This window comes from Anomalospiza imberbis, chromosome 3, assembly GCF_031753505.1.
Source record: "Anomalospiza imberbis isolate Cuckoo-Finch-1a 21T00152 chromosome 3, ASM3175350v1, whole genome shotgun sequence".
In the NCBI taxonomy this organism is placed as follows: domain Eukaryota; kingdom Metazoa; phylum Chordata; class Aves; order Passeriformes; family Viduidae; genus Anomalospiza; species Anomalospiza imberbis.
The window spans coordinates 1,372,264-1,386,142 of record NC_089683.1 but is presented as its reverse complement, the minus strand read 5'-3'; the positions used below and the strand labels follow the sequence as shown (position 1 = coordinate 1,386,142).

The 13,879-nt window shown below is 51.9% G+C and overlaps 1 protein-coding gene across 1 annotated transcript in view; it reads left to right on the top strand.

Annotated features, from left to right (window-relative positions):
• CCDC25 (coiled-coil domain containing 25) overlaps positions 1 to 13,879 on the top strand; it is a 40,633-nt gene that overhangs the window by 19,624 nt on the left and 7,130 nt on the right. Inside the window, exons 6-7 of the mRNA XM_068183128.1 lie at positions 3,299 to 3,402; positions 8,520 to 8,722. Coding sequence (XP_068039229.1) covers positions 3,364 to 3,402; positions 8,520 to 8,722 — 242 coding nt within the window. The 5' untranslated portion in view covers positions 3,299 to 3,363. The remainder of the gene's footprint in view (positions 1 to 3,298; positions 3,403 to 8,519; positions 8,723 to 13,879) is intronic.

The window sequence follows — 13,879 nt, the reverse complement described above, 5'->3', positions numbered from 1 at the left end:
AATCCAGGAAAAATTCGGGAAATCCTAGGAAAAATCCAGGAAATCTTAAGAAAAACCTGGGAAATTCCAGGAAAAATTCGGAAAATCCCAGGAAAAATCTGGGAAATTCCAGGAAAAGTCTGGGAAATCCCTGGAAAAACCCTGGAAATTCCAGGAAAAATCTGGGAAATTCCAGGAAAAACTCGGGAAATCCCTGGAAAACCCCTGGAAATCCTTAGAAATCGCTGGAAAAATCTGGGAAATTCCAGGAAAAATCTGGGAAATCCCTGGAAAAACCCTGGAAATTACAGGAAAAATCTGGAAAAATCCAGGAAAAATCTGGAAAAATCCAGGAAAAACCCCAAAATCCCTGGGAAATCTCAGGAAAAACCTTGGAAATCCCTGGAAAAACCCGGGAAATCCTCAGAAATCCCAGGAAAAATCTGGGAAATTCCAGGAAAAACCCAGGAAATCCCTGGAAAAACCCGGGAAATCCTCAGAAATCCCAGGAAAAATCTGGGAAATTCCAGGAAAAACCCGGGAAATTCCAGGAAAAATCCGGGAAATTCCAGGAAAAACCCGGGAAATCTCTGGAAATCCCTGGAAAAACCCGAAAAATCTCCGGAAAAACCTGGGAAATCCCAGGAAAAATCCGTGAAATTCCAGGAAAAATCCAGGAAATCTCAGGAAAAATCAGGGAAATTCCAGGAAAAACCCAGAAAATTCCAGAAAAAATCAGGGAAATTCCAGGAAAAACCTGGGAAATCCCTGGAAAAACCCTGGAATTTCCAGGAAAAACCCGGGAAATTCTAGGAAAAACTCAGGAAATTCCAGGAAAAACCCAGGCAATTCCAGGGAAAATCCAGGAAATTCCCGGAAAAAACCTGGGAAATCCCTGAGAAATCCCAGGAAATCCCCGGAATTCCTTTTTTTTTCCCTTTTTTCCCCACGTCCCATTTTATCCCATTTTTCCCATTTCCCATGGTTTTTTTTCCCATTTTTCCCGTTTTTTTCCCATTTTTTTCCCATTTTTCCCTGTTTTCTTCCCATTTCTTCCCATTTTTTCCCATTTTTTCCCATTTATTCCCTGTTTTCTCCCCATTTTTTCCCATTTTTTCCCATTTATTCCCGTTTTTTCCTGTTTTTTCCCATTTTCCCTGTTTTCTCCCCATTTTTTCCCATTTTTTCCCATTTATTCCCGTTTTTTCCCATTTTCCCATTTTTCCCATTTTCCCCATTTTCCCATTTTTCCCATTTTCCCCATTTTCCCCATTTTTCCCATTTTTCCCATTTTTCCCATTTTCCCATTTTTCCCATTTCCCATTTTTTCCCATTTTTTCCCATTTTTTTCCCATTTTTCCCATTTTTCCCATTTTTCAATTTTTTCCCATTTTTCCCATTTTATCCCATTTTATCCCATTTTTTTCCCATTTTTTCCCTGTTCTTCCCTGTTTTTTCCCATTTTTATCCCGTTTTTTCCCGTTTTTTCCCGTTTTTTCCCGTTTTTTTCCCGTTTTTTCCATCTTTTTTCCCACTTTTCCCGTGTTTTTGTCCCCCCTTGCCCGTTCCAGGCTGCAAGCTCAGCTCGGTGACCGTGCTTTATCCCGTTTTTTCCCCGTTTTTTCCCCATTTTATCCCGTTTTTTCCCATTTTTCCCTGTTTTCTCCCCGTTTTTTTCCCGTTTTATCCCGTTTTTTCCCGTTTTTTTCCCGTGTTTTTTCCCACATTTCCCGTGTTTTCCCTCCTTGCCCGTTCCAGGCTGCAAGCTCAGCTCGGTGACCGTGCTTTATCCCGTTTTTTCCCTGTTTTTTTTCCCATTTTATCCCATTTTTTCCCCATTTTTCCCTTTTTTATTCCTGTTTTTTCCCGTTTTTTCCCTGTTTTTCCCGTTTTTTTCCCGTTTTTTCCCGTTTTTTTCCCGTTTTTTCCCGTTTTTTCCCACTTTTCCCGTGTTTTTTTCCCTCCTTGCCCGTTCCAGGCTGCAAGCTCAGCTCGGTGACCGTGCTTTATCCCGTTTTTTCCCGTTTTTTTCCCGTTTTTTTCCCATTTTTTTCCCATTTTCCCCTGTTTTCTTCCCATTTTTCCCATTTTTTTCCCATTTTTCCCGTTTTTTTCCCGTTTTTATCCCGTTTTTTTCCCGTTTTTTTCCATCTTTTTTCCCACTTTCCCGTGTTTTTTTCCCTCCTTGCCTGTTCCAGGCTGCAAGCTCAGCTCGGTGACCGTGCTTTATCCCGTTTTTTTCCCTGTTTTTTCCCCATTTTATCCCATTTTTCCCATTTTTCCCCGTTTTTTTCCTGTTTTTTTCCCGTTTTTATCTCGTTTTTTTCCCGTTTTTTTCCATCTTTTTTCCCACTTTCCCGTGTTTTTTTTCCCTCCTTGCCCGTTCCAGGCTGCAAGCTCAGCTCGGTGACCGTGCTTTATCCCGTTTTTTCCCCGTTTTTTTCCCCATTTTATCCCATTTTCTCCCCATTTTTCCCCGTTTTCTCCCCGTTTTTTCCCATTTTTCCCGTTTTTTCCCGTTTTTTTCCCGTTTTTTTCCATCTTTTTTCCCACTTTCCCGTGTTTTTTTTCCCTCCTTGCCCGTTCCAGGCTGCAAGCTCAGCTCGGTGACCGTGCTTTATCCCATTTTTTCCCATTTTTTCCCATTTTTTCCCATTTTCCCCTGTTTTCTTCCCATTTTTTCCCTGTTTTATTCCTGTTTTTTTCCCGTTTTTTTTCCCTGTTTTTCCCGTTTTTTTCCCGTTTTTTTTCCCGTTTTTTCCATCTTTTTTCCCACTTTTCCCGTGTTTTTGTCCCCCCTTGCCCGTTCCAGGCTGCAAGCTCAGCTCGGTGACCGTGCTTTATCCCGTTTTTTCCCCGTTTTTCCCCATTTTATCCCGTTTTTTCCCCATTTTTTCCCGTTTTTTTCCCGTTTTTTTTCCCGTTTTTTCCATCTTTTTTCCCACTTTCCCGTGTTTTTTCCCTCCTTGCCCGTTCCAGGCTGCAAGCTCAGCTCGGTGACCGTGCTTTATCCCGTTTTCTCTCCCGTTTTTTCCCCATTTTATCCCATTTTATCCCATTTTTTTCCCGTTTTTTTCCCGTTTTTTTCCCGTTTTTTTCCATCTTTTTTCCCGTTTTCCCCATGTTTTTTCCCCCGTTCCAGGCTGCAAGCTCAGCTCGGTGACCGTGCTTTATCCCGTTTTTTTCCCCGTTTTTCCCCATTTTATCCCGTTTTTTCCCCATTTTTCCCCGTTTTTTTCCCGTTTTTTCCCGTTTTTTTCCCGTTTTTTTCCATCTTTTTTCCCACATTTCCCATGTTTTCCCCCCTTGCCCGTTCCAGGCTGCAAGCTCAGCTCGGTGACGGTGGTTTACACGCCCTGGACCAACCTGCGCAAGACACCGGACATGGACGTGGGGCAGATCGGCTTCCACCGGAGCAAGGACGTGAGGGAAACTCGGGAACGGGAATTCGGGAATGTGGGAATGGGCCCGGCGGAGGGAATTTGGGAATTTGGGAATGGGCCCGGCGGAGGGGATTTGGGAATTTGGGAATGAGCCTGGGAATAAATCCGGGAATTCGGGGACAGGAACGGGAGCAACGGGAGCAGATCGGCTTCCACCGGAGCAAGGACGTGAGGGAAACTCGGGAACGCGTCCGGGAATGTGGGAATGAGCCCGGCAGTGGGGATTTGGGAATTTGGGAATGAGCCCGGGAATTTGGGAATGAAAATGGGAACGGGAATTTGGGAGTTTGGAAACGAACCTGGGAACGGGAATTTGGGAATGAAAATGGGAACGGGAATTTGGGAATGAACCTGGGAATGGGAATTTGGGAATTTGGGAATGAACCTGGGATTGGGAATTTCGGATTAAACCTGGGAATGGGAATTTGGGAATTTGGGAATGAATCTGGGAATGGGAATTTGGGAATGAACCTGGGAATTTGGGAATTTGGGAATGAACCTGGGAGTTTGGGAATTTGGGAATGAACCTGGGAGTTTGGGAATTTGGGAATGAACCTGGGAGCGGGAATTTGGGAACGAACCTGGGAACGGGAATTTGGGAATTTGGGAACGAACCTGGGAATGGGAATTTGGGAATTTGGGAACAAACCTGGGAATGGGAATGTGGTAATGAACCTGGGAATGGGAATTTGGGAATGAACCTGGGAGTTTGGGAGTTTGGGAACGGGGATTTGGGAATGAACCTTGGAGCGGGAATGGGAGCAATGGGGGCAGAACCCGCCCGGTTCCCGCTCCCGTTCCCATTTTTTCCCGGGAATTCCCGCTTTTCGGGAGCAGAACCCGCCCGCTTCCCGCTCCCGTTCCCATTTTTCCCCGCTTTTCTGGGAATCCCAGGTGCGCTCGGTGACGGTGCAGCGGCACCACCCATTTTTCCTGCAGGAATTCCCGGTTTTCCTGCTTTGATTCTGGTTTAATTCCCATTTTTCCTGCTGTAATTCCCGGTTTTCTTGCTTTGATTCCGGTTTAATTCCCATTTTTCCTGCTGGAATTCCCGCTTTTCCTGCTTTGATTCCGGTTTAATTCCCATTTTTCCTGCTGTAATTCCCGATTTTCCTGCTTTGATTCCAGTTTAATTCCCATTTTTCCTGCTGTAATTCCCGCTTTTCCTGCTTTGATTCCAGTTTAATTCCCATTTTTCCTGCTGTAATTCCCGGTGTAATCCCGGTGTAATTCCCAGTGTAATCCCGGTGTAATTCCCAGAGTAATCCCGGTGTAATCCCGGTGTAATCCCGGTGTAATCCCGGTGTAATCCCTGTGTAATCCCAGTGTAATTCCCGGTGTAATCCCGGTGTAATTCCGGTGTAATCCCGGTGTAATTCCCGGTGTAATCCCGGTGTAATCCCGGTGTAATTCCCAGTGTAATCCCAGTGTAATCCCGGTGTAATCCCGGTGTAATCCCAGTGTAATCCCGGTGTAATCCCAGTGTAACCCCAGCGTAATCCCGGTGTAATCCCGGTGTAATTCCCGGTGTAATTCCCGGTGTAATCCCAGTGTAATCCCGGTGTAATCCCGGTGTAATTCCCAGTGTAATTCCCGGTGTAATCCCGGTGTAATCCCGGTGTAATCCCAGTGTAATTCCCGGTGTGATCCCAGTGTAATTCCCGGTGTAATCCCGGTGTAATCCCGGTGTAATCCCGGTGTAATTCCCGGTGTAATCCCGGTGTAATCCCGGTGTAATTCCCGGTGTAATCCCGGTGTAATCCCGGTGTAATCCCGGTGTAATCCCAGTGTAATCCCGGAATAATCCCGGTGTAATTCCCGGTGTAATCCCGGTGTAATCCCGGTATAATTCTCGGTGTAATTCCCGGTGTAATCCCCGGTGTAATTCCCGGTGTAATCCCGGTGTAATCCCAGTGTAATTCCCGGTGTAATTCCACTGTAATCCCGGTGTAATCCCGGTGTAATTCCCAATGTAATCCCAGTGTAATTCCTGCTGTAGTCTCAGTGTAATCCCGGTGTAATCCCGGTGTAATCCCCGGTGTAATCCCGGTGTAATTCCCGGTGTAATCCCGGTGTAATCCCGGTGTAATCCCGGTGTAATCCCAGTGTAATCCCGGTGTAATTCCCGGTGTAATCCCGGTGTAATCCCGGTGTAATCCCAGTGTAATCCCGGTGTAATCCCGGTGTAATTCCCGGTGTAATCCCGGTGTAATTCCCGGTGTAATTCCCGGTGTAATCCCGGTGTAATCCCGGTGTAATCCCGGTGTAATCCCAGTGTAATCCCGGTGTAATCCCGGTGTAATCCCGGTGTAATTCCCAGTGTAATCCCGGTGTAATTTCCGGTGTAATCCCGGTGTAATCCCGGTGTAATCCCGGTGTAATCCCGGTGTAATCCCAGTGTAAATCCCGGTGTAATCCCGGTGTAATCCCGGTGTAATCCCAGTGTAATTCCCGGTGTAATCCCGGTGTAATTCCAGTGTAATCCCGGTGTAATCCCGGTGTAATCCCGGTGTAATTCCCGGTGTAATCCCGGTGTAATTCCCGGTGTAATCCCGGTGTAATCCCGGTGTAATTCCCGGTGTAATCCCGGTGTAATTCCCAGAATAATCCCAGTGTAATCCCGGTGTAATCCCGGTGTAATCCCAGTGTAATTCCCGGTGTAATCCCAGTGTAATTCCCAGTGTAATTCCCGGTGTAATCCCAGAATAATCCCGGTGTAATCCCGGTGTAATTCCCGGTGTAATCCCGGTGTAATCCCGGTGTAATCCCAGTGTAATCCCGGTGTAATTCCCGGTGTAATCCCGGTGTAATCCCGGTGTAATCCCAGTGTAATCCCAGTGTAATTCCTGGTGTAATCCCGGTGTAATCCCGGTGTAATCCCGGTGTAATTCCCGGTGTAATCCCAGAATAATCCCGGTGTAATCCCGGTGTAATCCCGGTGTAATCCCGGTGTAATCCCAGTGTAATCCCGGTGTAATCCCCGTGTAATTCCCGGTGTAATTCCCGGTGTAATCCCGGTGTAATTCCCGGTGTAATCCCGGTGTAATCCCGGTGTAATCCCCGTGTAATTCCCGGTGTAATCCCATTGTAATCCCGGTGTAATCCCGGTGTAATCCCGGTGTAATTCCCGGTGTAATCCCATTGTAATCCCATTGTAATCCCGGTGTAATCCCGGTGTAATCCCGGTATAATTCTCGGTGTAATTCCCGGTGTAATCCCCGGTGTAATTCCCGGTGTAATCCCGGTGTAATCCCAGTGTAATCCCGGTGTAATCCCGGTGTAATCCCGGTGTAATCCCGGTGTAATTCCCGGTGTAATTCCACTGTAATCCCTGTGTAATCCCGGTGTAATTCCCAATGTAATCCCAGTGTAATTCCTGCTGTAGTCTCAGTGTAATCCCGGTGTAATCCCGGTGTAATTCCCGGTGTAATCCCGGTGTAATTCCCGGTGTAATCCCGGTGTAATTCCCGGTGTAATTCCCGGTGTAATCCCGGTGTAATCCCGGTGTAATCCCAGTGTAATCCCGGTGTAATCCCGGTGTAATCACAGAATAATCCCGGTGTAATCCCGGTGTAATCCCGGTGGAATCCCGGTGGAATTCCCTGTGTAATCCCGGTCTAATCCCGGTGTAATCCCGGTGTAATTCCCGGTGTAATCCCGGTGTTATCCCGGTGTAATTCCCGGAATAATCCCGGTGTAATCCCAGTGTAATTCCCGGTGTAATCCCAGAATAATCCCGGTGTAATCCCGGTGTAATCCCAGTGTAATTCCTGGTGTAATCCCGGTGTAATCCCGGTGTAATCCCGGTGTAATCCCGGTGTAATCCCAGTGTAATCCCGGTGTAATCCCAGTGTAATCCCGGTGTAATCCCGGTGTAATCCCAGTGTAATCCCGGTGTAATCCCAGTGTAATCCCGGTGTAATCCCAGTGTAATCCCGGTGTAATCCCGGTGTAATCCCAGTGTAATCCCGGTGTAATTCCCGGTGTAATCCCAGAATAATCCCGGTGTAATCCCGGTGTAATTCCTGGTGTAATCCCGGTGTAATCCCGGTGTAATCCCGGTGTAATCCCGGTGCAATTCCCGGTGTAATCCCGGTGTAATCCCGGTGTAATCCCGGTGTAAATCCCGGTGCAATTCCTGGTGTAATCCCGGTGTAATCCCGGTGTAATCCCAGAATAATCCCGGTGTAATCCCAGTGTAATCCCGGTGCAATCCCATTGTAATTCCCGGTGTAATTCCCAGTGTAATCCTAATGTAATTCCTGGTGTAATCCTGTTGTAATCCTAGTGTAATCCTGGTGCAATCCCGGTGTAATCCTGGTGTAATTCCCATTCTCCCCTGGAATTCCCGGAATATTTCTCAGGTGCGCTTGGTGCCGGTGGAGCGGCACAGCCCCGTTTTTCTCACTGTAATTCCCGCTGTGATTCCCGCTGTAACCCTGCTGTAATTCCCGCTGTGATTCCCGCTGTAATCCCGCTGTGATTCCCGTTGTAATTCCTGCTGTTATTCCCGTTGTAATTCCCACTGTAATCCCGGTGTAACTCCCGCTGTAATTCCCGGCGTAAATCCCGTCGTCGCTCCGTTTTTCCCCTGGAATTCCTGCCGCTCCAGGTGCGCTCGGTGCCGGTGGAGCGGCACAGCCCCGTTTTTCCCGCTGTAATTCCCGCTTTAATTCCCGTTGTAAATCCCCCTGTAATTCCCGTTGTGATTCTCGCTGTGATTCCCGCTGTAATCCTGTTGTAATTCCCGCTGTAATTCCCGCTGTAATTCCCGCTATAATTCCCACTGTAATCTCGCTGTAATTCCCGCTGTAATCTCGCTGTAATTCCCGCTGTAATTCCCGCTGTAATTCTGCTGTAATTCCCGTTGTGATTCCCCTTGTGATTCCCGGCGTAAGTCCCGAAGTAGCTTAGTTTTTCCCCTGGAATTCCTGCCGCTCCAGGTGCGCTCGGTGCCGGTGGAGCGGCACAGCCCCGTTTTTCCCGGTGTAACCCCGCTGTAATTCCCGTTGTAATTCCCACTGTAATTCCCGTTGTGATTCCCGGCGTAAGTCCCGGCGTGGCTCCGTTGTTCCCCTGGAATTCCTGCCGTTCCAGGTGCGCTCGGTGACGGTGGAGCGGCGGGCGCCGGAGCAGCTGCGGCGCCTGGAGCGGACGCGCGTCGAGCGCTTCCCCGACCTGGCGGCCGAGCGGCAGAGCCGCGACCGCCTGGAGCGCGGCCGGCAGCGCCGGGAGCTGCGCCTGGAGCGCCGCCAGCAGCGCCTGGAGCTGCGCCGCAAGCAGGAGCTGGAGGAGCTCAGGTGGGAGTTGTCCGGGAACGCCGGGAGTGCTGGAGAACGTTGGGAATATTGGGGATGTTTGGGATGTTGGGGATGTTCAGGAGGTTGGGGATGTTGGGTGCCGGCAGCACCGGGAGCAGCGCCAGGAAATGCGCCGGGAACAGGAGCTGGAGGAGCTCAGGTGGGAATTGTTCCGCAGTGCCGGGAATTCCAGGAGTGCTGGGAATTCTGAGAGTGCTGGGGATGTTGGGAATGTTGGGGATGTTGGGGATATTTGGGATGTTGGGAATGTTCGGGAGGTTGGGGATGTTGGGTGCCGGCAGCGCCGGGAATCGCTCCTGGAAATGCGCCGGGAACAGGAGCTGGAGCAGCTCAGGTGGGAGTTGTTCAGGAATGTCAGGAATTCCGGGAGTGCTGGGAATTCAGAGAGTGCTGGGGATGTTGGCGATGTTCAGGAGGTTGGGGATGTTATTTGGAATGTTGGGAATGTTCGGGAGGTTGGGGGAGGTTGGGGATGTTGGGTGCCGGCAGCGCCGGGAATTGCTCCTGGAAATGCGCCGGGAACAGGAGCTGGAGCAGCTCAGGTGGGAATTGTTCGGGAATTCTGGGAATTCCGGGAATTCCGGGAGTGCTGGGAATTCTGAGAGTGCTGGGGGTGTTGGGAATGTTGGGAATGTTGGGGGTATTTGGAATGTTGGGAATGTTCAGGAGGTTGGGGTTGTTGGGTGCCGGCAGCGCCGGGAATCGCTCCTGGAAATGCGCCGGGAACAGGAGCTGGAGCAGCTCAGGTGGGTGGGAATTGTCCGGGAATTCTGGGAATGCTGGGAGTGCTGGGAATTCAGAGAGTGCTGGGGGTGTTGGGAATGTTGGGAACGTTGGGAAGGTTCCGGAGGTTGGGAATGTTTGGGGATGTTGGGGGGTGGCAGCGCCTGGAGCTGTGCCGCAAGCAGGAGCTGGAGGAGCTCAGGTGGGAGTTGTCTGGGAACGCCGGGAGTTCTGGAGAACGTTGGGAATGTTGGGGATGCTGGGGATGTTGGGAATGTTCGGGAGGTTGGGGATGTTCGGGAGGTTGGGGATGTTGGGTGCCGGCAGCGCCGGGAATCGCTCCTGGAAATGCGCCGGGAACAGGAGCTGGAGCAGCTCAGGTGGGAATTGTTCAGGAGTGCTGGGAATTCCAGGAGTGCTGGGAATTCTGAGAGTGCTGGGGATGTTGGCGATGTTCAGGAGATTGGGAATGTTGGGGATATTTGGAATGTTGGGAATGTTCGGGAGGTTGGGGATGTTGGGTGCCGGCAGCGCCGGGAGCAGCGCCAGGAAATGCGCCGGGAACAGGAGCTGGAGGAGCTCAGGTGGGAGTTGTCCGGGAACGCCGGGAGTTCTGGAGAATGTTGGGAATGTTCGGGAGGTTGTGGATGTTGGGAATGTTCAGGAGGTTGGGGATGTTGGATGACGGCAGCGCCGGGAATCGCTCCTGGAAATGCGCCGGGAACAGGAGCTGGAGCAGCTCAGGTGGGAGTTGTTCAGGAGTGCCGGGAATTCCGGGAGTGCTTGGAATTCCGGGAGTGCTGGGAATTCTGAGAGTGCTGGGGATGTTGGCGATGTTCAGGAGATTGGGAATGTTGGGGATATTTGGAATGTTGGGAATGTTCGGGTGGTTGGGGATGTTGGGTGCCAGCAGCGCCGGGAATTGCTCCTGGAAATGCGCCGGGAAGCAGGAGCTGGAGCAGCTCAGGTGGGTGGGAATTGTCCAGGAATGCCGGGAGTGCTGGGAATTCTGGGAGTGCTGGGGGTGTTGAGAACGTTTGGGGATGTTGGGAATGTTTGGGGATGTTGGGAATGTTTGGGGATGTTGGGAATGTTTGGGGATGTTGGGAATGTTTGGGGATGTTGGGGGGTGGCAGCGCCGCCAGCAGCGCCTGGAGCTGCGCCGCAAGCAGGAGCTGGAGGAGCTCAGGTGGGAATTGTTGGGGAATTCCGGGAGTTCTGGAGAATGTTGGGAATGTTTGGGATGTTTGGAATGTTGGGGATGTTGGGAATGTTCAGGAGGTTGGGGATGTTGGGTGCCGGCAGCGCCGGGAGCAGCGCCAGGAAATGCGCCGGGAACAGGAGCTGGAGGAGCTCAGGTGGGAATTGTTCCGCAGTGCCGGGAATTCCAGGAATTCCGGGAGTGCTGGGAATTCTGAGAGTGCTGAGGATGTTGGGAATGTTGGGAATGTTGGGGATATTTGGAATGTTGGGAATGTTTGGGTGGTTGGGGATGTTGGGTGCCGGCAGCGCCGGGAATTGCTCCTGGAAATGCACCGGGAACAGGAGCTGGAGCAGCTCAGGTGGGAATTGTTCAGGAATGCCGGGAAATATGGGAATTCCGGGAGTGCTGGGAGTTCTGGGAGTGCTGGGGATGTTGGGAACGTTTGGAATGTTGGGAATGTTTGGGGATGTTGGGAATGTTGGGAATGTTCGGGAGGTTGGGGATGTTGGGTGCCGGCAGCGCCGGGAGCAGCACCAGGAAATGCGCCGGGAACAGGAGCTGGAGGAGCTCAGGTGGGAATTGTTCCGCAGTGCCGGGAATTCCAGGAGTGCTGGGAATTCCGGGAGTGCTGGGAATTCTGAGAGTGCTGGGGGTGTTGGGAATGTTGGGGATGTTGGGGATATTTGGGATGTTGGGAATGTTTGGGAGGTTGGGGATGTTGGGTGCCGGCAGCGCCGGGAATCGCTCCTGGAAATGCGCCGGGAACAGGAGCTGGAGCAGCTCAGGTGGGAGTTGTTCAGGAATGCCGGGAATTCCGGGAGTGCTGGGAATTCCGGGAGTGCTGGGAATTCTGAGAGTGCTGGGGGTGCTGGGAATGTTGGGAATGTTGGGAAGGTTCAGGAGGTTGGGAATGTTTGGGGATGTTGGGGGGTGGCAGCGCCTGGGGCTGTGCCGCAAGCAGGAGCTGGAGGAGCTCAGGTGGGAATTGTTCAGGAATGCCGGGAATTCCGGGAGTGCTGGGAATTCCGGGAGTGCTGGGAATTCCGGGAGTGCTGGGAATTCTGAGAGTGCTGGGGATGTTGGCGATGTTCAGGAGGTTGGGAATGTTGGGGATATTTGGAATGTTGGGAATGTTCGGGAGGTTGGGGATGTTGGGTGCCGGCAGCGCCGGGAATCGCTCCTGGAAATGCGCCGGGAACAGGAGCTGGAGCAGCTCAGGTGGGAATTGTTCAGGAGTGCCAGGAATTCCAGGAGTGCTGGGAATTCCGGGAGTACTGGGAATTCTGAGAGTGCTGGGGATGTTGGCGATGTTCAGGAGATTGGGAATGTTGGGGATATTTGGAATGTTGGGAATGTTCGGGTGGTTGGGGATGTTGGGTGCCAGCAGCGCCGGGAATTGCTCCTGGAAATGCGCCGGGAAGCAGGAGCTGGAGCAGCTCAGGTGGGTGGGAATTGTCCAGGAATGCCGGGAGTGCTGGGAATTCTGGGAGTGCTGGGGGTGTTGAGAACGTTTGGGGATGTTGGGAATGTTTGGGGATGTTGGGAATGTTTGGGGATGTTGGGAATGTTTGGGGATGTTGGGGGGTGGCAGCGCCGCCAGCAGCGCCTGGAGCTGCGCCGCAAGCAGGAGCTGGAGGAGCTCAGGTGGGAATTGTTCCGCAGTGCCGGGAATTCCAGGAATTCCGGGAGTGCTGGGAATTCTGAGAGTGCTGAGGATGTTGGGAATGTTGGGAATGTTGGGGATATTTGGAATGTTGGGAATGTTTGGGTGGTTGGGGATGTTGGGTGCCGGCAGCGCCGGGAATTGCTCCTGGAAATGCACCGGGAACAGGAGCTGGAGCAGCTCAGGTGGGAATTGTTCAGGAATGCCGGGAAATATGGGAATTCCGGGAGTGCTGGGAGTTCTGGGAGTGCTGGGGATGTTGGGAACGTTTGGAATGTTGGGAATGTTTGGGGATGTTGGGAATGTTGGGAATGTTCGGGAGGTTGGGGATGTTGGGTGCCGGCAGCGCCGGGAGCAGCACCAGGAAATGCGCCGGGAACAGGAGCTGGAGGAGCTCAGGTGGGAATTGTTCCGCAGTGCCGGGAATTCCAGGAGTGCTGGGAATTCCGGGAGTGCTGGGAATTCTGAGAGTGCTGGGGGTGTTGGGAATGTTGGGGATGTTGGGGATATTTGGGATGTTGGGAATGTTTGGGAGGTTGGGGATGTTGGGTGCCGGCAGCGCCGGGAATCGCTCCTGGAAATGCGCCGGGAACAGGAGCTGAAGCAGCTCAGGTGGGAGTTGTTCAGGAATGCCGGGAATTCCGGGAGTGCTGGGAATTCCGGGAGTGCTGGGAATTCTGAGAGTGCTGGGGGTGCTGGGAATGTTGGGAATGTTGGGAAGGTTCAGGAGGTTGGGAATGTTTGGGGATGTTGGGGGGTGGCAGCGCCTGGGGCTGTGCCGCAAGCAGGAGCTGGAGGAGCTCAGGTGGGAATTGTTCAGGAATGCCGGGAATTCCGGGAGTGCTGGGAATTCCGGGAGTGCTGGGAATTCCGGGAGTGCTGGGAATTCTGAGAGTGCTGGGGATGTTGGCGATGTTCAGGAGATTGGGAATGTTGGGGATATTTGGAATGTTGGGAATGTTCGGGTGGTTGGGGATGTTGGGTGCCAGCAGCGCCGGGAATTGCTCCTGGAAATGCGCCGGGAAGCAGGAGCTGGAGCAGCTCAGGTGGGTGGGAATTGTCCAGGAATGCCGGGAGTGCTGGGAATTCTGGGAGTGCTGGGGGTGTTGAGAACGTTTGGGGATGTTGGGAATGTTTGGGGATGTTGGGAATGTTTGGGGATGTTGGGAATGTTTGGGGATGTTGGGGGGTGGCAGCGCCGCCAGCAGCGCCTGGAGCTGCGCCGCAAGCAGGAGCTGGAGGAGCTCAGGTGGGAATTGTTGGGGAATTCCGGGAGTTCTGGAGAATGTTGGGAATGTTTGGGATGTTTGGAATGTTGGGGATGTTGGGGATGTTCGGGAGGTTGGGGATGTTGGGTGCCGGCAGCGCCGGGAGCAGCGCCAGGAAATGCGCCGGGAACAGGAGGTGCAGGAGCTCAGGTGGGAATTGTTCCGCAGTGCCGGGAATTTGGGGAATGTCGGGAGTGCTGGGAATTCAGGGAGTGCTGGGGGTGTTGGGAATGTTGGGAATGTTGGGGATATTTGGAATGTTGGGAATGTTGGGAATG